Source organism: Pleurodeles waltl, chromosome 10, assembly GCF_031143425.1.
Source record: "Pleurodeles waltl isolate 20211129_DDA chromosome 10, aPleWal1.hap1.20221129, whole genome shotgun sequence".
Classification (NCBI taxonomy): domain Eukaryota; kingdom Metazoa; phylum Chordata; class Amphibia; order Caudata; family Salamandridae; genus Pleurodeles; species Pleurodeles waltl.
Window position 1 is genome coordinate 592,964,318 of NC_090449.1, and position 24,014 is coordinate 592,988,331.

Consider the following 24,014-nt stretch of genomic DNA (forward strand, 5'->3'; position numbering starts at 1 on the left):
TCATACAGTACTATGAAAGGAAAATGACTGTAGGACGTCTAAGGGTCTGCATAATGTGTGAGCCTCCCACAAAGAAGAACAAAGAAGCACATCAGAGTTAGTGGGGTCACATGTAAAGAGACACAAAAGTAGTCCTCACTGCGGTTGATTTCAGCAGCACTTTCTACTATATGTGTGCAGATGGAAATTAGCAGCCGAGTAATTAACATATTTTAAAAAGAAAGTGTTTGTACTAGTAATGAGACTAAATAACCTTATTTGCTACTTTTTCTAAATTGGAGTGACCCTATCTGAAGTTAACATATGCTGACCATTTATGATGTTCACTAAATCTGTTTTTTTAATCTAAACATCATAATCAGTATGCCTTTAAATTATTACGGTAATGGAAGTCCTCACAGTTTAAAGTGCTATCAAAACTAAAGGAAGAACATGTAGGGAGACCACCATACCACTTCTAGAGCCTTCACACATCCGTCTCACTTTAAAATTTTCTCTAATGCTAATTCTGATCTTATTGGTGGCTTTGTTTTTCTCCCCTGTTCTTTCTTGTACTTTGTATTCAGGATCATGTAATTGAAACCCTTTTTATGTATATGCTAATGTTCCTGGGGTGTGCACATATTCTGAAAGGGTTTGCATTTTAGCCTGAACACATACATTTAGCCAATGTCAATGTTGTCTAACATTACCAGTTGTGGTTATGTAAAAAAATAATAAAACAGAGTCCCGGTCCAAAGTTTTTCTTAAAAACCTACAGCCAACACTGAAGAATACCAAGTCTGCCAAAACTTCTTAGATTTGATTTTACCTCATGGCTCTTTCTTCTATCCCCCCGACGTCCTACAATGTTATCAAATTCCTGCAGGTTTTCAATCCTTTTTAATGATTTTGTCACTATTTTTTTTTCTGCCATTCACTTTTTCCTTCCGTCTCCTTTTTCTACGTTTGTCTCAGACTCATTATGAAAAATATATCCTATTCCTAAAAATTAGTTTGGATACCCACCACATGCAAGAACTGGTACAAATTAGGCAGTGGATACCCTTGCCTTCTGTAGGGATCACTTGTCAAGTACACATTACCTGCATTTGTGGTGGCCAGCAATGTGAGGCTATTTTTCTAGGCAATTATTATAACTAAGTGCTTTCTGGCCTGACAAATATCTCGAGGTCTGTTCCTTTTGAATCTGTCTGGTAAAGCTCCTAGGGTAGCTAGTAGTGAGGCTTGTACTTCCCTGATTAACAGATGCTGGACACTTTCAGAATTTGGACTCTTTTATCTAGCAGCTTCAAAGTCTGGTGAACCCTGAGCCTGATTCTCCATTCTCTTGACAAGTTTTGGTTAAAGATCAGCAGCAAACATGGAGTAACAGGCTTCACAGTCATGCCTCCAAGCTTTTGAAATATCTAAAATTTAAGACATTAACATCACTTTTGGCAGGGATATGCATTGTGGAAGGCCAAATTAAAGTCAGTGGAAGAAACACCCTGTGTACCTATTTGGGGCAATGCAGCTCTAATTGTAGAGTTTTCAGTTGTAAAAGATTGGCATAATTAAGGGATTTAGAAGATTGGCAAGCAATTGGATACAGAGGACTTCTTGTCAGTCGGAGGAATCCAAAATTTAAAACTGGGGCCACAGTGAGCTTCTGTAGATATTTGCAGTAAAAAAAATGTTGATTGGTGGAAGATGTATAAGGGATTAATAGCCAAGGTTTTTAGGTCCCTGTGATTTCGGGGTACACAGCTACAATTTGTAATCTCTGGTTGGATTTAGACATACCTGAATACAATAAAGTTTGGGGGATATGGCAACCACATCTACAAACTGTATTAATTGAGGTAAACTGAGATAGGCTCAGGGCCCCGGACACCATACCCCAGACACCACTCCAACACCCATTGGCACACCCACCACATCCATCATACCCCCAGACACAGTCTCAACACCCACAGACCCACACACCCCTCATTGAGATTTTTGACAACAATATTAATATATTATATGCATCTGTGCCAATGCATTTTTCTGCATACTTATGGGCTCCCTGTAGTTCCTACATAATCCATCATCTGTTGTATAACTTGTAGGGGTGGGCGGAACTCATGGAATTTCAGTCCACAGAATTATGAGGAATTATATAAAAACTGTGGGAATTTGCAGAGTTCTGCAAGCAGCCACTGTAGGGAAAGTAGAGGGCAAATCAGTATTGTTGCACCCAGCCTTGATTGTCTCTCTCCCCTCGTGCCAGTGCTGACCTTCCCCCACCCTCAAAGGCCTATTTCCCTCATTCTGCTCATTGTATTACTGGAGCAGTGAACATAGACAGCAGGAGATGCAGACGAACACTTTACAACTTGAGGCACCCAGGTGCTCTCGAGTCACGACTAAACAGGCAAGTGGACAACAACAAAACATATCTAATTAGCTCTAGGAGTAGACAAGGGTGCTGAGCTTGGATAGGTTGAGGGACAGTTGCTATGGAATTGGTGGCTGGACCTCCAGGCAGATTCCTAATTGGTTATAATATAGGACTGGAGAGATTGTATGGAGGCATGGGATAGGTCAAGAAATCATTAAGGATTGTTTTTTGGCTATAGTACATGGGGACATGATCATGTCTCTGAAACAGAATCTAGCTGCTGCACTCCCATTCCTCTAACTGTAGGCAGATCTCATGATGTCTCCCAATGTTATTGCCTGTCAGTCTTGTGTGGTGTCAGTAGCTGGCTCGAGGCAACCAGAATTTCCGTAAGCTCCATCGAAGTTGGCTCAAGTAATAAGGTAAGTGCAGTGTCCCCTATGATTCCAACAAGCCAACAATAGTTGTGAATAGACAGGGTGTGTTGACATAAACGTTCTTTACGTTTATGCATAGTTAGGATCCAATTAGAAATGTCAGATTTTGTTTTGAAAATATGATATAGTTACACTTCATTAGTGTTTGAAAGACTGTTCTCATAGATCTGCCACTGAAACAGCGCTTATTAAGGAGATATGAGAAAGAATGGTCTGCCCCAATCGATTGGCAGGGTTCCATATGTCATCACCATGCAGGTGTACACCCGTCCCACTCACGAAAGGACAGAATCTGAACAAACTTGACACATCTTCTGAAATTTGTAGAATGATCTAGGTTCATTGTTGTTTTTTTAAAGGCTCCTAAAGCTTGTGAGTAGAGTGTCCTTCAATGATGACTTAACTTGGCTGCACTTATGCACCCCTTCCCATCTCAGCAGCTTAGCCAGAGCAATCAGCAACCGAGAGCCACACACTTTGTTACAATCTTGAGTGTAGTATGGCTAATGAAAGTGAGGAACAAGTTGAAAGCAGTAGCAGAAAAGTTAACATTTTCCTATAATTTGTTTTTATTTCATGATTGTCAAACACTGATTGTATGGTGGCTTTAAAATATGCATGTTAGTTAAACTTTCACTGACTGTACAATTGTCTTGAGGTCATCTTGATTGTCACTGCAGTTCTGTTTAAATTCTGCTGCTGGAATAGTGAAATTAATTAGTAATTTCACCTTATAGGAGTAACATGGAATTACTAAATTACTCCAATTCCACCAGCAGAATTAAAACATTCAACCCACCCCTAATAATTAGCAGAGTTTACACAAATTTGTGTTCAGCTCAAACTGATCAAAATATGCTAAATATGTGGTAACACATGTCACGCAGTGGAAAGCCATTACAAAAGGTTGACAAGTCACCATTCACTTGCTGCTTGCTGTACTAATAAGTTCATACCATTGCCCAGGCAGTGTTAACAGGTGTACAACTGACAAACTGACGAAGTAATATTTTAACAAAGTGTAAAGCATTAAGCCTCATAATTTGCCTTTTCTTGACAAGTAATTTAGTTAACCCTGAAACTAATATGGTCCTTTCTGTCACATAATTCCAGTGGCCCGGGATAAGATGAATGAAGATACTCACCACGTTTCTTTAATTCAGGTCTAAAGTGTATTCAGAATCTTTCTTTGCACAGTTTATACTATACTCAGGAATAATTATGCAAGATCTCAGTAGAATATAGTGACCAATGTACCAGAAGTGGCATTTTGGTAGACATCTGGAGGCATATGTTCTGGGAATGTATGCTGATTAAACGTTTCTGGTCAAAGGTGTATGAACATCTGGATCATTTGTCACACCAGGTGCAAGAAGATGATCTTTCTGCTTCCCTAATTAATAAAATATAAGTGAGCTAATTATTGCCTTCAGGAAAAATAATCTTACATCTTTTTTTGGATCATAAGTGACCAGCTGCATTATCACCCAGAAATTGAGGGATTCAAAAGTTGCCTATATATGGAGAACTGTGGGAAATGAAGAAGAGTATGAATTTGGAAGAACCGTTCATCTTACGAGGGCATTTGTAAAAGCTTTTGAAATTATGTGGAAGAATAAAGAAGGCACCAGTAATTTGTAAATATAAATTGCTTTTACTATGGTAGCTTGCTTCTTAACAAATGTAGCATAGACCATGCATACATATTTTTGTTTTCTGTCTACTTGCTGACTCATTTCATTAGATCCAAAAATACATATTATGGTGCCAATTGACATCCTTGGCTACTAATAATGCTACAGTTGTCAACATATTAGCACCAATAGTCTGATTGTCTTATGAAGTGATGTAGATATGTTGTGTTAGCTAATCTTACACAGATGCCGTTTCTGACCTGTTGGGTCATGGGTTTTGGCAGAGTGTGCTGTATTTGCCTTGGTATTATTAGATCCTTTTGCAACTTTTGACATACTTTCCATTTGCCTTCGCTGATTGTCACAAGCCTTTGTTAATATATGATACAAGTGTTGTACAGGATCTCTTTGACTAAGTTAACCTCAGAGTCACACTTGCCTGGTGTACAAAAAGGTTTTGCAGTCCTAAAGCCTACATGGAGCAACATTATGGGTATTTGCGACTACAAAACCCAAAGCCACTATTTGCAAAACATACTTAAAGAGCTGCCAATATTTTTCAATAGACACTTTGCAACGCATTAACAATTTCTAGATAGGTGGAGCATGAAAAGGGCAGCCACACTCCCTTGTATTTGCAAATTTCAAAATAGTGTTTCAATGCTATGAGACCTCAATTGCAATTGCAAACTGTTAATTGGATATTGACACCTGAAAGAGGATGAAATCCATCCATAAGGTGGAAAATGTTCATGAGTGACTTGTTTCACTGTGTGAAGGTCGGCTTTGGGCATTGTTACGAGCATTTAGTGAACAAAGGGACAATTGCATGCTTTCCCCAATGCCCTTTGCAACATGCCATTTTTAGTTCTGGTCCATAAACAACTTTAACTGTTTCACCAGTATAACAAAAAAACTTTCTTCCATTTCAAAATATTACATTAACACATTAAAGTACGGAAAAGTGTTCCATATTATGAACATTTTTTCTGAACTTTTGACAGGGCTGTCATGATTGTGAGTGTGAGTGTGGAGATCTATGAACATATGTGTGTATGAATGTAATATATGTTTCTGGGTGACTGGGAGCCTATGTCTACGTCCACAGGACATACATTTTACCATATGTGGCACTGTGACATGCATAACACAACCATGCAGCCATTTTTTTAAATGGGAAATATTTAAGTTCAGAAAAATTGTTCTCCAAAAATGATCATAATAGGGAACATATGGACACATCAAATAGATTGGTATCTGATTCCAAAAGAAGAAGATGTTCGTTTTGGACCCCTTTCCCCTTTGTGAATCTTAAAATAAATCTTCAAGAAGACTTGCCAGTGATTCAATGTTTTCTTCATTTAATGACAATCACAGACATGTTGGTCTTCAGGCCCTTGTAGGCCCCCCAACCCTGTCATTGTGGCCAGTCTCAGGGGCTCACAAATTGTGAACAGCCTAATTAATATTAATTAGGTAGGTTGTTCTGCATTTTGTGAGCTAACCTATTTGTACATAGGTTTAGGTTGCAAAATTAGATTAGGTTCGCAAAATGTCTGTGAGCAATTTCCGACAACTTTTCGGAGTGGTGTAACCTGTGTGCACTTTGGTCCTATAGGATTATACATTTCCATATATATTACTCTTCTTTTGATTTATGTAAATTGAGGTAGTACTCAAGGCAAACCCATGGTCACTGCTCCTAGAGACTTATGGGCATATTTACAAGCCAGTGTGCCACTGGTGCATCACTTTTTGTGATGCACTAGTGGCACATAGTGCAGACTCATATCTACAAGGCCACACAAAGCAACTTTCCATGGATTTTCATGACCTTGTAGATATGGTGTAAGGGAATGCAGTGCAAGTCACTTCATTGCCATACACTGCATCAGGGAGGAATACCATGGTGTTCCCACTCACCACCCATGGGATTTGATGCATTCCCAGGTTTACAAGATTCTGTAAACCTGGGAATGTGTCAAAACTGTACACCTCCCCAGGTCAGGTGCAACGAGGTGAAATATCTTTAATTCTCCTTGTTGTTTCTGCTTTCTATGTGTACTACATTCTGTAGCACACATAGAAAAAGGAAAATGTCTCTCTGGAGTGTTTTTGTGCAGGAAGGAACACCAACAATCCTGCTGATAATGTAGACACCCAACTTTGGGCACACGCACAGTGGATAAGGACAGAAAATCACTGTATCTTGTAAATATGGTGCATTCCTGCCCTTTCCATGTGGTGTAGGGAAGTCCTGTGCCACAGAACTTTAAAAATTTCCCCTCAGTCTTCACTGCTCCTATGACGCCTAATAAAGCAGAATTACCCCTAGAATGTCTTGTTACCATTTGCGAAGAGGAGCTACAATAACAACTGAGGCCAGACCACTCTTCGTGTGAATCAAACTGAAATACTTTTTGTTAGGATTTTTTTCTGACGAAGAAGAGGAGTGGAAAATAATGAAACTGAATAATGAAAGGCTGTGCACAATCCTAGTAGCTCCAAAAAGTAAGCAAAAACACGTGCCTGCCCATTGGCTCTTTTGGTCTTTGTAATATTAAAGTTAGTGATTAAAACAATATTGTTTGTGGCTGTAAATCAGTCATGCATGGTATGTAAACATGAATGTATTTGATTATTTGGAATGTGATTTTACAGCAAACATGAGGAGTCTTCAAAATTGTTCACAATAGCACATTTGGTTGTATTTTGCAGAAGTGAAGGTACACTAATTCAGCTTTAGTTTTTAAAATAAAATACAAATTTTTCGATTAGCACATATTATGGAAGCAGGGAGACGTGGCTTTAAAGCTACCATTGGAACACCTTTGGTGTTTGCATGTAACTTTTAGTATTTTTCAAAGCTGAATGGAAAATTTCAATGTAGGATCCAGTCACAAATCAGAACAGAGGAAAACTTTTGTTAAGCAAGCTTGATGAAACAGAGCTAAATTCACATTTGCTGTACTTAATCTGTAGAAAGGGGACGCATTTGAGGTGCAACTTCCTGTGGTGAATTGGAAACATAGTGGTCAATGTGACTTTTATACATGTGTAAATAAATCAAAGTATCTCCGACAAGTAATTTAGTATTGCCACTTTTTTTAAAATACCAGTACTACAGCAATGTGCTATAAAGGTACCACACTAAATAAATATGAAACTAACCCAACAGTAACCACAGGAAAAAGAATTCCATCGGCATCCGCTTTCTATTACTGGCTGATGCGATTATCTGTAGAACAAATTGACACATTATGGACATTCTGGTAGTCCCTGATCATGTTCGAACTGTGCTGTATAGATAGAGCAGAGATCAGACTTCAACACTATTCATAAATAGCCAGGTTTTCAGGGATTTATGAAATGTAAGGTACTAGAGGTTTTCCATTGGCCAGTCAGAAATGTTATTGCAAGCCATAGAGGCATGATTGAAAAGGTCCAGTCACTCATACGTTGATTCCTGAAATGGTAAATGGTTGATTCCTGAAATAGTAAATGGTCTTCTATTGGACAAGTGTAGGATGACAGTATGTATGTTTTAGGAATTTAGCTTCAAATATCACAAGGAGCCCAGTAATCCTGCTTGTGCAGGTAACAGGAGTAACACCACACACCTATACTCCCATGGAGTTACATATGCTATCGGTATTGGTGAGTCCTTGGGAGGGATCTACTCGTTATTGATTGTTGGCTCTCATAACGACTCGCTAAATAACTGTGGAGATTAAAAAGTGGTCAAGTTGCTACAATTTGGGTGGATTTGACTGTAAGTGTTCTTATCAGGGACTGCACAGAAAAAGCTCTATGGGGGACAAAAGGTTTTTTTCCAGTGCTCATAAATCTGTTGTACCCAATGCAAGATCACGCAAAATTGGAACTGTCAAGTGAATCATAAAGGTTAGCACTTTTCTCAAACAGCCTACTTAAATGTCAATAAGAATTATAGTAATAATCTACATTCTTCCCTGTGGATCCAGAAAATTTTGCAATGGCGCCATCCTCTGTGATTTAATGGTGTAAAAGGCTGGAGAAATCTACCCACTTGCAATGGCAAATCAGATTTAATCAGGTTGAGCTATTTTTAGGGCCTACTGGCCAATTGTGATAAGCTTACAAATACTGTAAAAGGTGTTCTGTGAGCAATGAAGATGCCTTTAAATCTTGTTTTCATCTTGTCACATTTGCTCTGCATTCAGAGACAGAGGTCAAAGGTCAGTTTGTCTTCTTAGTGATGCACAAATGATAAATATTTTTGCTGAATCTCAATTTCCAAACAAGTTTATGCCAATCTAGTTTTATCAGTAAAACTGCATGTTAATGGGAAAATGGTGGTGCAAAACCACATCATGTTTTAGTATTATATTTATTAAAAGTGAGTTTTTTAACATGAACTGAGAAATAGTCACAATGACAATGCTATTAGTAAGTTAGGAAGCATGTCATGTGTACCCTATATTTGGGTCTAATTGGTATAAACATGGAGAAAGCCTTCAGCCTATTAAATACAAAAATATTTGTACAGCAGAAATGCGGAAAGTGCTCTCATAGGTGATGATGAAGAAAACATTGGCTCCATAAAATAAAATAATTGCAGAGGATCACACAATTTGAGACCGGTTTATGGGTCAAGCACATTACATTTTGGACAAGTACGTTATTTAAGTTACTAGACCTATATGCCTAGTTAAATCTGTATGATTTTTTAGACCTGCGTAATTATAAAAAAATTAAACACAATGTGGGTGAGGTCATGAATAACTTGACAAGCATAAGTAGCAGAGGCATCAGCCCTGGGCTACCAGAGAGACTGACCTCTTGGGATCTCTGGTAATTTTTTGTAGGTGAGTCAACCTATGAGAAGCACAATGTTGCAAACAGGATAAGTTGTGGCATCTTTCTCATCTACCTTCCCATGTAAACATAATTCTTCTTGGTTTATTCCCTTCGGTGTAGAAGTCTGGCAGTGAATTTAAGTACCATGTTAAAAGTTTTAGTTTGTTTTGTATTTTTTTTTTCGTTTTTACCTAATTGCTATCTGCATCCTCTGTAACCAACGTCCCAAGCATTTCCTTCCATTCAGGTATTAGTGCGTTTTTGTGTTGTAATCACCATAATTAAAGTCAATGGGCAAAAAAACAACAATCCAGCTATATTCCAAATGTTCAGCTTGGTAGGGGATCTCTCTTCATTACTCTGAGAGGAAGAATTGCCTTGATTACAATAATAGCTAATGAAAGAGACCTGAGCTGTCTTCTCATTACACGAGTTGACTTTCTCTAGTCAGGTTGTAATGTTAATTGCTAGTACACTGCTGAAAATCATTAGTTAGGGGTGAAAGAATACTCTCAGGCTAACGCTAATATGAATAGGTATCTCACAGTTTGAGGGCTGCTATTATCCGGGTGTTTAGGAAGCGGAGCAGGAGTTTCACATACCTACCCCGGAAAAATCCAATGTTTGTTTTATTAAACAGGAACTTTTTTTATTGTGTTCTCAGTTTTGTCACCCCATGCCACAAAAATACTTACCGGGAAAAAATAGAGCTGTCCGATCTACATATGCATGACAGCACCCCCTACACACCTTCCCCATACACACACAGTTTAATTAAGTGGCTTCTGCCGGTATCCAAATTATTACAGAGAAATCACCCACCACCGGCTGCGAAAATGTCGAGCAAGTGCTCTGACTGTATACAGATGTAAAAACAATGCGACTCAAAAGGTGACTTTGGCAAGGAAATGCAGATGAATCTTAAAAGCGTTCAATAATCATAAACGTTTTGCCCGAAGACTCCATGTCTACAAGACAACCACGACCTGGTTCCTGTAAAGGATTATTTATTTTAGGTGTCCATTCCAAATGGAATGCACTCCTTTGGTAAATCGACGTGCTAGACTGACAAACCGAACTGGCAGCCCTGGCGGAGAAAACTAATTTAGACATGCGGAGGGCTTCTTAGTGTGATGTTATCTAGCAGTATGAACCTCGAGGCTATCGATGCCAAGAGGACGAATTTGGCAACAAACCACTGCTGTGTACAACACAAAAGATTAATCATCATGTTCCTTCCAAATGTAATAATTTTCTAAGTTACTTCGTGCAGAAGTTGAGGATTTAATGTATCCCGAGATGAAGTGTTCTCAGAATGGTTGCATTTCCCTGTGACATTGGCTAAGATCACAGACATTTTTTCGAAAGGTATAAATGGAAGGATTGTCCAATGAAGAAGCCACATCTTTGGCAATGCTACACTATTTTTCAGCTTTTATGTTTCCGTGTTTGGATCTCTTTTTGCTCCGAGGTCTAACTTAAACTTCCAGTGAAGACTCGTTGCATAGTGTTTGCTGTATCATTTTCGCTAATTCTCTTCTCCTTGTAGCCACGTTGTATGAATTAAAGTAAATATATTGAGCCTTGAGTAAGACTGAACATAGGCAGAAATATTTCGTGTACACTTGGATGCACTTGATCTCACTGATATGGAACTGGCAGAATTTGTGATTGCAATGGGCCTGACTGATGAGTGATTCCCAAAACATGGATGGGGCAGACAACAATTTGAGGAAACATTTTCCATTCTATGTGCATGACACATATTCTTAAGAATAGCCTAGGCCTTTATTCCTCATAAAGACCATCTCCCTGTCAAACGTATGGAATTCCTTGCTGAAGAATGGGATCGCCTCCATGGGACTGCGTGGAAATATGGAAGTAGAATGCTTTGAAACGTCACACTCACTTTCTATCTGACCAACGTTTCATAATAACCACTCTTTTCTCTGAAGAGTTTGATGGCTCATTGGATTTCACCTTAGTTATATGGGCAGAGTACTAAACAGTACTTCAGGGACAGGCATTGGATTCCGTCATTTTTTTTAAAACAGCAACAATTCGTGAAAGTCACAGAACGTGAGACTATTATTCTGGCTGCAGAGAGGCATGTCTGCTGATGACAGTCGAGGGATCACAAGCAATGTTTAATTTCTAAAAAAGTGAGTGCTGATCTCCAAAAACGGAGGCCGGACTTTTCTTCCTCACTTCGTGATTAGGAGCTGCAGCAGTACTCTCCGCTGGAGCCCCGACCACCTCTGATAGCTGTCTCCCTGTAGGTTCAGTGTACACATTGTCCAAGACGCTGAAAATAGACCTTCTTTTATATCCTTATGGTTTGCAGAAATAGAAGATGTGTTGCCAATACGCTTAATGGTGAATGATCTGTCCATTGGTGGTCCCTCATGAAGGCAGCTATGCCACTCTACTCTCGAGCAAAAATCAGAATTATGACACCTGAAATAAGTTTGCAAAGCTGATAGCACAACTGAGCCTCATAAAAATGCATTCAAGTGGATTGGTACAATAGAAATTGCAGGGAGGACAATGGAGAATGAGGTAGAGAAAACATAGGCATTTAGGGATTCTGCCCATGACATATACAGCACTAGGCTTATGAGAGAAGACTTAGCAATGACACAATTCCTCAGAGAATATGATTTCCCTATTTTCCAAGACTAGGATATGCAGATTGAGATCGACGGAGGATCTCAGAGGAGAATTAAACTGCTATTGTCCAACTGCATTAAGAAAGGAATTTGCACGTAATATTTTGTCGCAAATTCGACACAATATTATTCTACCTTTACGTAAATTGGATGTTCTTATTCTCCCCAACCTTAACCTATGCACACAAATAAAACGTCCAATTTTCATTTTATTTTTCTGATGGTGACTAACGCACTAAAAGCTGATTTTATTTATCCTGATCACCATACTATCAAGCAGATTAGTGTTTTATTAAATCAACTTTTGGTACTCTGGTCCTCTTTCTATGAATTCAAAATTGAATTAATTGAAACTTCTGCTTCAAAAATAGAACATGCTCTTCACTGTCAAAATGGTAGTAAGGGGTTTCCAGCTAGCAGTGTGGTATTGTCGATAACATAGGCCCTTATTTCGACCTCAGCAGTCTTTTCCAAAGACTGCTGAGGTACCGCTTTGCTGAAGACCGCCAGTGTAGGCGGTATTCCGCGCAGCGTATTGTGACTGCTGACAGCCCTCAGTCCTTTTTCGGACGGAGAGCCGCCAGCAGCCATACTGGTGGTCATCGGGGAAGTGGAGGCTGCTCCACCTCCACCGCCCCGTCATGAGAACAACGCCCACTGAATAAGGTCCCATGATTTGGCGTGGCGGTGTTCTGGTGATGGGGAGCTGGTGATGGAGCAGCCCCCATGGATCCCGTCGCCTCCCGGAGGATCAACGGACAAGGTAAGTTGATCGTCCGTTAGGGGTGGGGGTGTTGTGTGTTGTGTACGTACATGGGGGTGTGCGTGTGAGTATGTAGAGGAGGAGTGTGAGTGCGTGTATGCATGCGGGGGATGTGTTGTGTGTATGAGAAAAGTGTGCGGGTCGGTGTGTGTGCATGTCTGTTTGTATGTGTGCGGGTATGTGTTCTTGTAGTGTATGTGTGCATGTAGGGGTGTGTGTATGTGCATGTTGGGGGGTTGGGGTTGGGGAGGGGGTGTGTGTATGTGCATGTTGCTAGTGGGGGTGGGGAGGTGGGTCTTGCCACCTTTGAGGGGTGGCAGGAGGGTGGGGGTGAGGGGGAGGACTCGGGGTGGGGTAGGGGGGACACCCCTATCAGTGCCAGGGAAGGAATTCCCTGGCACTGATAGTGCCTACCGCCATGGATTTCGTGGCGGTTCCAAACCACCCGAAATCCATGGGGGTATGCAGGTTCCTGATACCGCCGGAGGTCTGGTGACGGCCGCCGGGCTGGAGACCGAAGTCTCCAGCCCATCGGTCATCACCGCCCTGGCGGTAAGAGTGGAGAAGTGGCGAATGACCATGCAGTAACCGCCATGGTCATAATTCAATTTGTTTTCCGCCGGCCTGTTGGTGGTCTTACCGCCACTTCTCCCCTGTCCACCAGGGTCGTAATGAGGGCCATAATGTGCTAGTGGTAGTCAGTGCCTACAATGATGGAAAATTAACTGCCGACCACACAATTCCCTTCAACACCAGCTGTCTGCAGTGACAGGTGTGCCGAATCAGCAAGGAATTGCATACTATGCACATGAGCTCCACACCTTCCACTCTCCATACTATAATTCCTTTTCGGGTTACAGTTCTAACAATTGGAGGACAACCAAAAATAAAACTTGGAGCAGGGTTTGCGAGCCTAATCCTGAGAACTGCTCTTGAGAAGCACAGTCCAATCTCTGCCAGAATATTGGGTGTGTCTGAAGTCTCTTTAAACCCCTTCCGAGGGAGGGCACCACATGCTTCTTTCCAACTGAGCTGTTTGTTTATGCAAAAAGAGGGAGGAGAAAGGAAGGCCTAAGGTTTGTCAGCTCCCTGTCCGTGCACAATCCTATTGGGATGGTGCCAAATTGGCTACACTGTACCTTAGGATCAAAAGACGTCTCATCCCCCTATGTCTCACTAAGTACTTACCTATGAATGGGGAGGTCCTCTATCTGGGTCCCTTTCAAGTTAATAAAGTTCATTAATCCTACCCTTCCTGAGCTGAGAGGAGTCACATACTTAACAATCAGGTCTTTCTGACAAAAGTGACCTAACAAATTGTCTAGGGCGTTGTCTCTTCCCAGAGAGCAGTTTACTCACCACTTTAAGGGTAAAGCTCCTTCCATTTTCTTTTTGAACAAAAGTCTTGATGGGAAAAATGATTGCACAAAATTGCTTAATGTAAAATGTCAAAAAATGTATCATAAGGCAACATTTGAAAATTATATGAATTGCACATGAGTATATAAAATCTCACTGAGGCCTGGCTTATTAGAGACATATTTTCAACCAGTTCACTTTCATTGGCCCTAGCGAACGAGGTGAAAATACTTGTCATTTCTACTTTTTTTAAAAACTCATGAAAATGTTCTTTCTATTGTTTAGGCTTGAGTTCTCTGTTTTCTCCCTTAACGGTCATCACCACAAGGCTATTTGGTCCCTTTTGAGGAAAATGTAAATAGAACAATTCACTCACTAGCCCACCCACACACTTTAAATGGTTTTGCAATGACTCTGCTTTTATTAAAAAAAAAAAGATTGAAGAACTTTTGGTAAAGAAGGGTCCAGTGACTGATTTATGCCATATCAAAGCCATCACTCCATTATGATGTTTATTGTTTTAAGGTGACATTGAGGCATTCGTGTTAGCTCTGTATATATTGAATTAGAGTATAATTAGCTTAGGCCAATCCTTGTTTAATTTACTGTAAAACGCGTTAAAAAAGAAAATGAGTATCGTGGCCTTTAGACTACAGTTATTTGACATTTAAAATGAATGTTCCAAGTCACAGTAAGGAGGCTATCAAACGTGAATTTATTCGTTGTCTTTTCTAGTCTAATTTATTCGTTGCCTTTTCTAGTCTAACTCAACAGTGCATTGTGTGGGTGCTTTTGTGCTTCTAAGATATAACAGCAATTAATGCAATCCAGTTCGAGCCTTGTGTGGACCAGAAGCAAAATAACTGATAAGTCGGTACTGTAACACAAGTTCATCTTAATCGGTGCTACCAATAACGTGTTTCTTCTTACAGTGCTTAATGCAGAGTTTTTCTTTTCATAAGCATTGCAGATATCAGGTCTTATTATTATTTACTTTAATGGCACACCACGCATCAAGATTTTTTGTAGGTATATGGATTTTGGGTACTTTTATTTTAGTCACAATTCTAAGGCCTTGTTATTGGACCTTTTAAAAAAACAATCTGGTTAATGAACTGCTCTTCAGCATTGCAACTTCTCACGGTCTGATTATTAGCAAATGTCTGCATTTATTGAACTCTTCATAAAAAGTCGTTCTTTTTTTATATATTTGAATTATTTTACTCAGAACACTGACTGTGACCATGCTCTGCAAGCACGTGAGTTATATGTTTACAGATGTAATGTATACATATTTCTTATCTATTTCAGGAAATGTTTACAGGGAATGTCTGGAAAATGGGACATGGGCCTCCCGGATGAACTACTCCCATTGTGTGCCTATCTTGGTTAACAAGGTGTGTATGCCATTATATTTTCGTTTAAGTGCTAAATATGCTATATTATTCCAAAACAAACCTCAGCATATGTTTGTCACCTGCAGCTGCTACGTGTGCAGGGTATATGCATAGCTGGACACATTCATCAAATCTGTGCTTTCATATGGTCACTTATTATTGATTGTGAAGACTTCTAGAGGAACGAGCAAAACATTACTTTTTACTTCTTTTCATTTTGCGCTTTATTTTAAGTTTAACAAAAATACATTCTGTCCTTAAAATGATACACTATTTACTTGCCCGTGCTTAAGCGAGGGATAGAAAATTTACCAAGGATAAGCTAATAACAGAAGGTGACATTTTTGGTATGGTTCCACTTAAGAGTGACATTTATAACTGAGCAGGTAGAAGAGCATACACTGTATCTCATTCACACTGCTATTTGCATATAAACGTTTTGCTTACATGAATACGTAGACTTTTTATGAGAGTAAAGCTACTTTTCTACTAAAACTGTAGATAATCACAAAAGCTTTGTGTGATCAGGATTGGGCAGGTGGTTGGCATTTCAGGGTGAGAATACCATGAAAATGTGTGCACACCAACAGTCAAACTCATTTCATGAGTATTTACAATCTTTTTTTGTAATCCGTTTCCACGCTTGAAATGGTCAGAGATTCATTCCAGACAAGAGCAGGATTAAATATCTTTCTTGGATAGGAATGGGAACAAACACTCCCCGAACCTGTGGGGGTTGTAAGGAAACAAAAAGAGGGGAAAAGGTTTCCAGTGGACAAGAGTGCAATTGTACCTTGAAGAGTAAATATACAGTTGATTTAACTGCACAAGTTAAAAAATGCTCTGCATGGACTTATATTGTATATTGTAAAGATTTTCCATGACAAAATATTGGAACATGCGACCACTACATGTTTAAAGGTGTGCTCTTGGAAACCACAGTGAATTCCAAAAAAGGACATCTGTTAAAGGTCACAAAGATTTCGAACTTTTTCTCTGAATCCGGCACATTGTTTTAGAATGTGGATGTTTTGAGAAGAAACAAGTGGTTCCTAAAGAGGACATGTTGGAGAAGTAAACAGGCAGTAAAGTGAAGAAATTGTATGTTAGTGGCAAACATTGAAGGTCACCATTTGCAGAAGTACATGCATAGTTCTATTGGGCTTCTATTTAAAGCCTTAGAGGCTCTGGGATCCGAACCCCAATAATCTCATGAACCCAATATCTAGTGAACCCTCAAAAGTTACCTAAGGCAGTCCAGCTCCAGGAGCCTTCTCTTTGATTTAGAGACAAGAGACTACCCTCCCCATCAATACCACAAACATAGTAGTGTAAATCATAATTAGAAAGTAGGACATCTTACGAACTAAGTTCTAGATCAAAATTAAGTTCAAAATGTTTTTTATAGTATTGTTAAAATGAGCATCACAGAGAAATGGGCATATTATGTCATGAAGGTCCAGATACAGAAAACATAATCACATTCATAACAGAAGCTCTATTTAGTTAATTAAAATCTACATAAATACTAAGTGTCAAACTCATAAGGACAGAATTCTAAGTGCGAAAAACCTGTAAAGAATTGGACAGAACTTCACAAGGAAAGTGGAACGTCACCTGTGATCCTTCAAAACCAGGGATATTTACTCACAAATTATGCATATCTATATTACTGCAAACTCAACATGGCATGACCGTGGTTAGGTTGCATTGGACAATCAAAAACATTTTCATAAATTCAAAGGGCTCTGAACACTAACCCATTTATTAAGGTAAGATAAACCTTCTGCTTGCTTTCTCTACAACTGCACTCCAGAGATGGACCCATAGAATCATGTCCCTCTTCACGCTTACATTGGAATGTCCAGCAGAAGTTCTTTAATTATACACTAGGGACACCTAAGAAAGGTACACCTTAGAAAGGTTCATTCACAATTCATGCTTTCCAATACCACAGATGTCATTGCTCTCCATATTCTGTGGATACTGTAGGGAAAGGACTCTTGATTGAGAAAGGAATAACCAGGATAAACAGAACACCAGAAGCAGCATCCTTTAAAAAAAATAATGGTGTATTATACGAAAATGTGGAGTAATATACTAAGGCCCTCATTCAGAGTTTGGCTGGCGGCGGTAGCCGCCAGCCAAACGGGAACCGCCACTTGGCCGCTCCGCGGTCAAAAGACCGCGGAGGCCATTCTGGCTTTCCCGCTGGGCCGGCGGGTGCCCGCCAAAGGAGCGCCCGCCGGCCCAGCGGGAAAGGCCCTGCAACAATGAAGCCGGCTCCGAATGGAGCCGGCGGAGTTGCAGGGGTGCGACGGGTGCAGTTGCACCCGTCGCGATTTTCACTGTCTGCAATGCAGACAGTGAAAATCTTTCTGGGGCCCTGTTAGGGGGCCCCTGCACTGCCCATGCCAGTGGCATGGGCAGTGCAGGGGCCCCACGACACCCGTTCCCGCCATCCTGGTTCTGGTGGTGAAAACCGCCAGAAACAGGCTGGCGGGAAGGGGGTCGGAATCCCCATGGCGGCGCTGCTTGGAGGATTCTCCCAGCCGGGGGTAATCCGGCGGGAAACCGCCGGACCCGGCTGGGCGACCGTGGCTTCACAGCCACGGTCGTAATACCAAAAGTAGCACCGCCAGCCAGTTGGCGGTGTTTCTGTGGTCGTCGACCCTGGCGGTCGATGACCGCCACGGTCAGAATGACCCCCTAAGTTATTAATCACACTTGTAAATGAATTACTAATTTACACCAATAAATTGTCACTCAAAATTGCATATAAAAATAACTTTACCAACCTCACAGTTATAGCAGACTATGGCCCTCATTACAACCCTGGCGGTCAACCGCCAGGATTGTTTTGGCGATCGTACCGCCAACAGGCTGGCGGTACAAATCGCCACATTTTGACCGCGGCGCTATCGATGGGACCGGCGGTTTCCCGCCATCGTTGTCCCAGCGGTTATAATCTGCCAGGGCAGCGCTGCTTGCAGCGCTGCCCTGGGGATCATGACTCCCCTTCCCGCCAGCCTGTCCATGGCGGTAGAGACCGCCATGGAAAGGCTGGCGAGAAGGGGAGTCATGGGGCCCCTGGGGGCCCCTGCACTGCCCATGCACTTGGCATGGGCAGTGCAGGGGCCCCCAGGCACAGCCCCACCCTGCTTTTCACTGTCTGCAGAGCAGACAGTGAAAAGCGCAAAGTGTGCAGATGCACCCGTCGCACGGCCGCAACACCGCCGGTTCCATCAGGAGCCGGCTGCAATGTTACGCCGACATCCCCGCCGGGCAGGTGGGGATGTTGAAATGCTGCCGGCTGGTTTGCGGCCGCATAGGCGGGCGCTCGGCGGTTCAACCTTGGCTGGCGGCCTCCGCCGTCCGCCAAGGTTGTAATGAGGGCCTATATGCTTTACAAATGCCAAACCCAAAACCAGAGCGTAACCTAACAACGCAGGAAACTGGAGAGGATGGTTAAAGGGCCGCACTTAGGAAAACAGGTAGGTGGGTGAAAATGAGTGGAAAGGGTCAATATTTAGAGCATCTTGAATGAATTATTGGAAATTGATTGGAAAAGGATGTAATGTAGGAAAGAATACAAACAAAGAGTGAAGAATAACAGTCCCAATAAAGTGCAAGTGAGATTGTACACCTGACAAATAATAAAATCCAGTTGTTATTTTCAGACTGAATAACAAATAGGTAAATATCCTCCACTGGAATCAAATAAATGTAATTTTGAATCTCTATATTCATTATGGATATCCCAGACGCCTGACTGGGTTACTTTTCTGTGGTCAATGAACCCAATCCTTGTAGACAGATTCATTTGACAGTGAAGATCAAACATATAATTTGATAACTTAATATAGACATGTGCAGGAAATAAATTAAACCAAGCAAGCCAATCAAATTCTGACAGTGGATCCCTATTTCATAACTATTACTTAAGATGTGTTTCTGCTCTGCAGAATTAACAAGCAATCAAATGCTGTTTTTGTATCGTATAACAAGATAAAACGAATAATCACACAGACAGGCCTTTTTTTTTTTTTTTTTACAAAATGGTAGGATCACTTGCCTTGTATCCATTTTTGAGGCTTTATGCATTGTCACAAATGTAGTTAAAAGGCGTATATTGAATACCTGTAATGAGCATGTCTGTGTTATTGATTTTGGATGGAAGAAGTTATACAATACGAACTAAATATAGAGTGAGGGGTGAAGGATCACATCAATACCTCAAGCCTTTGCCTTTCAGAATAAAACAAAAAATGGCCCAAGTGATACTGAACGGAAATGGACATAAACAGGTCAAGAAAACGTAAGAAATAGTAAAACAACAAATCCATAACACAGTATGAGCACTGTACATTTAAGAGAGTGTTGCCACAAACTAGCAGCCCCTCATCTTCTCACAAACCCTAGAAAACATCAAACTACAAGTGTAGATCTCTTATATTATGTGTCTCTTTCTCTATAGATGTAAAGTAGGCACAACTTTTTTAATTTATATGAGGTGAGCTTTGACTGTGAATTGTGCATACCTTTAGGTACTCTCTTAAAGTGTGACTGTAGGTGGTCCAATGGGATATTTGGAATTAATTGTACCAAATAAAATCTGGTACCCACAGGTTTGGAATTTTTTCAATATTTGAGGAATGACATGCAGGTTTTCGTGCTTCCCAGAATCTTCAGGTTCCAGTAAATACCAGGCCTATTTCCAATGAAAAATTCCTGCAAGCTTGACCGATATCGGAAAAAAAAACCTTTTAATAACAATTGATGGGTTACTATTGAAGCTATGCATTGCAAATGCATTATATATGGTTTATATGTGCAAAATATACATAAAGGCCAAGATCCGTGGTTGCCCCACTTTTTTGGTACATCCATGGCACAAAATGCTAATCAGGATTTAAAAACCACACAATAGCCGATTTGTATTACCTTCTGTGACTTTGTAATAAAACACAGTTCAGCGCTTTGTGTTGCATTGCATTAAATTGGATTATGTAGGCATTAAATGGGTGCAGCATGAGTGTTTCAATGCATCCACCCATGTAGTCCGTACTTCTGGCTGCGACTCCTAACTTCTTGAGGGACAGCCCAACCCCAGTCATTGTTTGCCTTGGTGGCATGCGCTTGGCTGTTTGGATGGTGTGGGTCACCAGTGCTGGATCTGGCCTGGCAAGCGCAGTGCTTCTGTTAGTGTCAAACATGTCCACCTCCAGTTCGCAATCATCTTTCACTGTGTCCTGGCCATTGTCTTCTTCACTCCCTACCTCACTGAACTCCAAGAACCAGGATACATTTCTTCATACTTTGGATAGGCCACGTTGTACTGTTATTAGAGTTCCTTGGATGTCTGTGACTTTCCACACCTCTTTCTCAAAAGGGGAGCGGAACATCCACCTTCGGTGTTGATCTTTCAAGACTACTTTCTCCTTGACCACTATACCTGGGAGCACAGCCTTTTAGTCTTTGCTTGCCTTGTCGTTCGAGGCTTCTCTTGGGTGGCTATGACAGCTGGGCTCCCACCTGGCCCTGCTGGGATGATATCCTGAGCATACCTCTTCATCTGCAAGGCCACTGGCGCATAAGTGGTGGAGCTATGCGGGGTCTGCCAGTACACAGTTAAGAAGTGGTGCAAACAGCATACTGCATCTTCTCCTCGATCCACTTCATGGTGCTCTATTTAAGGTGCGCATGAAACGCTCTACTTCTCAATTCACCTGGGGCTTCTGTGGGGTCACCATCTGATGTTTTATGTTTAGAATGCATAAATGTGATTGAAATTATTATCCCTGAAAGGGGGTCCGTTTGATTTTGTCAGGTATCCCCATGAGAGCAAAAATCATCTCAAGTGTGGTTTTAATGTATTCAAATGCTGTGGATCGCACCAATTCTACCACTGGATACTTGGTGGAAAAGTCAATTAAGACAGCAGTGAGACTCCCATCAGGAAACTGCTGAAATCCATGCCTCTTCTGTAATCATTGGGGCAACTGGTGAATCCCCACCCATGATGATGCAACAGTGACAGTTCTGGACTTTTTCATCGACTGGCTTATCCATACCAGGGAACCAAACTTTGTCTCTCTGCTGGGCTTTGGTTTTCACAATGCCTTGGTGTCCCTGGTGTGCCAGGTCAACTACCCTGACCATAATTGTCTAGGCATCACAATCTGTCAGCCCAAGAGTAGGAGTCCCTCTCTGCTCATCATGAGGGCACCCATTGTTGTCAGTTCTTGTGCAGCGAGGGCTCTCACTCCATCCAAGAAGGTTTGCCAATGAAGCTCTCAAAATGCCTCCTTCTCCCTGAATATACTTTTGTCCTTTTCAGGGGCCTCCCCAATTTCTTTCAACATGCATCATCGGCTATCATCTTCACAAATCTTTCCTTTGTCCTTTTCTGAGTTTTTTTTTAATGCTGTTCTGGTGGGTGTCTGGACAGGTAGTCAGCCGGATTGTTGATCCCAGTTCTGTATACAGCTTCAAATGAGTAAGGCTGCACTGCCCAATGCTCGAATCATGGTGTTCCATTCCTGGCAGTTACCTGTAAAGAGGGGGGCTAGTGGCTTATCAGTATTGGTATCGGTAACTACACAGGAGGCCAAAGTCTGGCTTATTTATGGGGCCAATTATAAGTGCCTGAAGGTGCACAAATCAAAAATCAAATCAAACACTTTCATAAATCTCAACCAATGTTGATCCATGTAAATTGGCACTAGAAATGTGAAACAGGCAAAGCAGATGCTTTGCAGTGTATGAATAACTGCCTTAGACTGCTTTGATTCCATGTATGCTAACAGCTCATGATGCCTTTAGCTTCCTCCAGTGCAGAAACAGGGGGCTATGCTGACATAATGTAGTGAGCAAAAATACATTTATCTGGGGCTTCTTAATTGTTAGTTATTGTACCCTCTTAACTCAGCTGCAGCTCGTGCTAGGGATCTTTTCTGTGGAGAAGTCAATAAGAGGGACTACGTATAGAAGTTGTGTCACTGATGACATAGAGCAACCAAGTTGTACTTCCATGGTTTAGACATGTCGGTCCCTTTCTGCAGGAAATAGTTTACATCAAATTTCGTCATCTAACTGACTGGTTAGTAGTACTCATGTTTGGATAGTAAAGAGCAGATGTAAAGACTGATTATCGCATTTGATTCTGATTGTGGCTACATAACATCTCCAAGCACGCTTTCACCTGTTAGGAAGTTACTCTGTATTACAGCTTAGCCCAGCCTTCCGACAGAAAACATAGCATCTCCAATTCTGTTTAGCTGTTCTTCCTCTAGCCTCCCTTGCTATACATTTGGTAGGCTAGGTAGGCTCGTTAGATGTGCAAGAAAGTAGTAATTGTGGTTTGTCTCTCTAAGGATATAGTTGATCCCTTTCTCTTGTTTTATATATTTAATAAATACTGGAGTTCACCTGGTTAAAACCTTGCTTTTTTATATCTATTTTTCTTCTGAATCATAGTTATTATGATGTTAGGCATTGCCGTTGTATGTAGAGTGTGCAGTGGCCAAATACAGTATATCTGAGATGCTGGGTAACACAGAGGGAGCATAGATGATAGTCAATGATACTTGTACACTCAGGACTTTCTTTGGTGAGTTTTCTAGCAACTAGTAATGTAATCTAAGATGACCTTTAGGCTCTTTTAATTATAATAGTTAAGTGAATGTTTGTAATTCTAGCTGGGTGTTATGCATTAGTGTTGGTGCTTGTTAGAAATGGGGTCTTTGGTTGGCAGTCAGGTTACCCGCTTTCCAAGCAAGGACCCTCACTCTAGTCAGGGTAAGTCACACACAATCCAAATTATCCTGTGCCCACCCTCTGGTACCTTGGCACTGAGCAGTCAGGCTTAACATAGAAGGCAATGTGTAAAGTATTTGTGCAATAAATCATACAATACCACCATATAGCACCACAAAAATACACACAGGGGGTCATTCTGACCCCGGCGGGCGGCAGGAGCCGCCCGCCTGGAGGGAACCGCCAGAATACCGCTGCGCGGTCAAAAGACCGCCGCAGTATTCTGGGTTTCCCACTGGGCTGGCGGGCGACTGCCAAAAGGCCGCCCGCCAGCCCAGTGGGAAACACCCCTCCATGAGGATGCCGGCTCTGAATGGAGCTGGCGGAGTGGAGGATGTGCGACGGGTGCAGTAGCACCCGTCGCGAATTTCAGTGTCTGCTGAGCAGACACTGAAATTCAAAGTGGGGCCCTCTTACGGGGGCCCCTGCAGTGCCCATGCCATTGGCATGGGCACTGCAGGGGCCCCCAGGGGCCCCACGACACCCCTCACCGCCATCCTGTTCCTGGCGGGCGGAACCGCCAGGAACAGGATGGCGGTGAGGGGGTCGGAATCCCCATGGCGGTGCAGCAAGCTGCACCGCCATGGTGGATTCCCATGGGCAGCGGAAAGTCGGTGGTACACCGCCGACTTTCCGTTTCTGGCCGCGGCTGTACCGCCGCGGTCAGAATGCCCGGCGGAGCACCGCCAGCCTGTTGGCGGTGCTACCGCCGACCCCTGCCCCGGCGGTCCTT

General features: G+C 41.7%; 1 protein-coding gene across 2 annotated transcripts in view; it reads left to right on the forward strand.

Moving 5' to 3' along the window:
* Positions 1 to 24,014, forward strand: part of CRHR2 (corticotropin releasing hormone receptor 2) — a 1,806,030-nt gene that overhangs the window by 982,745 nt on the left and 799,271 nt on the right. For both annotated transcript variants that reach the window (XM_069211048.1, XM_069211050.1), the window contains one exon: positions 15,378 to 15,463. In XM_069211048.1, coding sequence (XP_069067149.1) covers positions 15,378 to 15,463 — 86 coding nt within the window. The remainder of the gene's footprint in view (positions 1 to 15,377; positions 15,464 to 24,014) is intronic.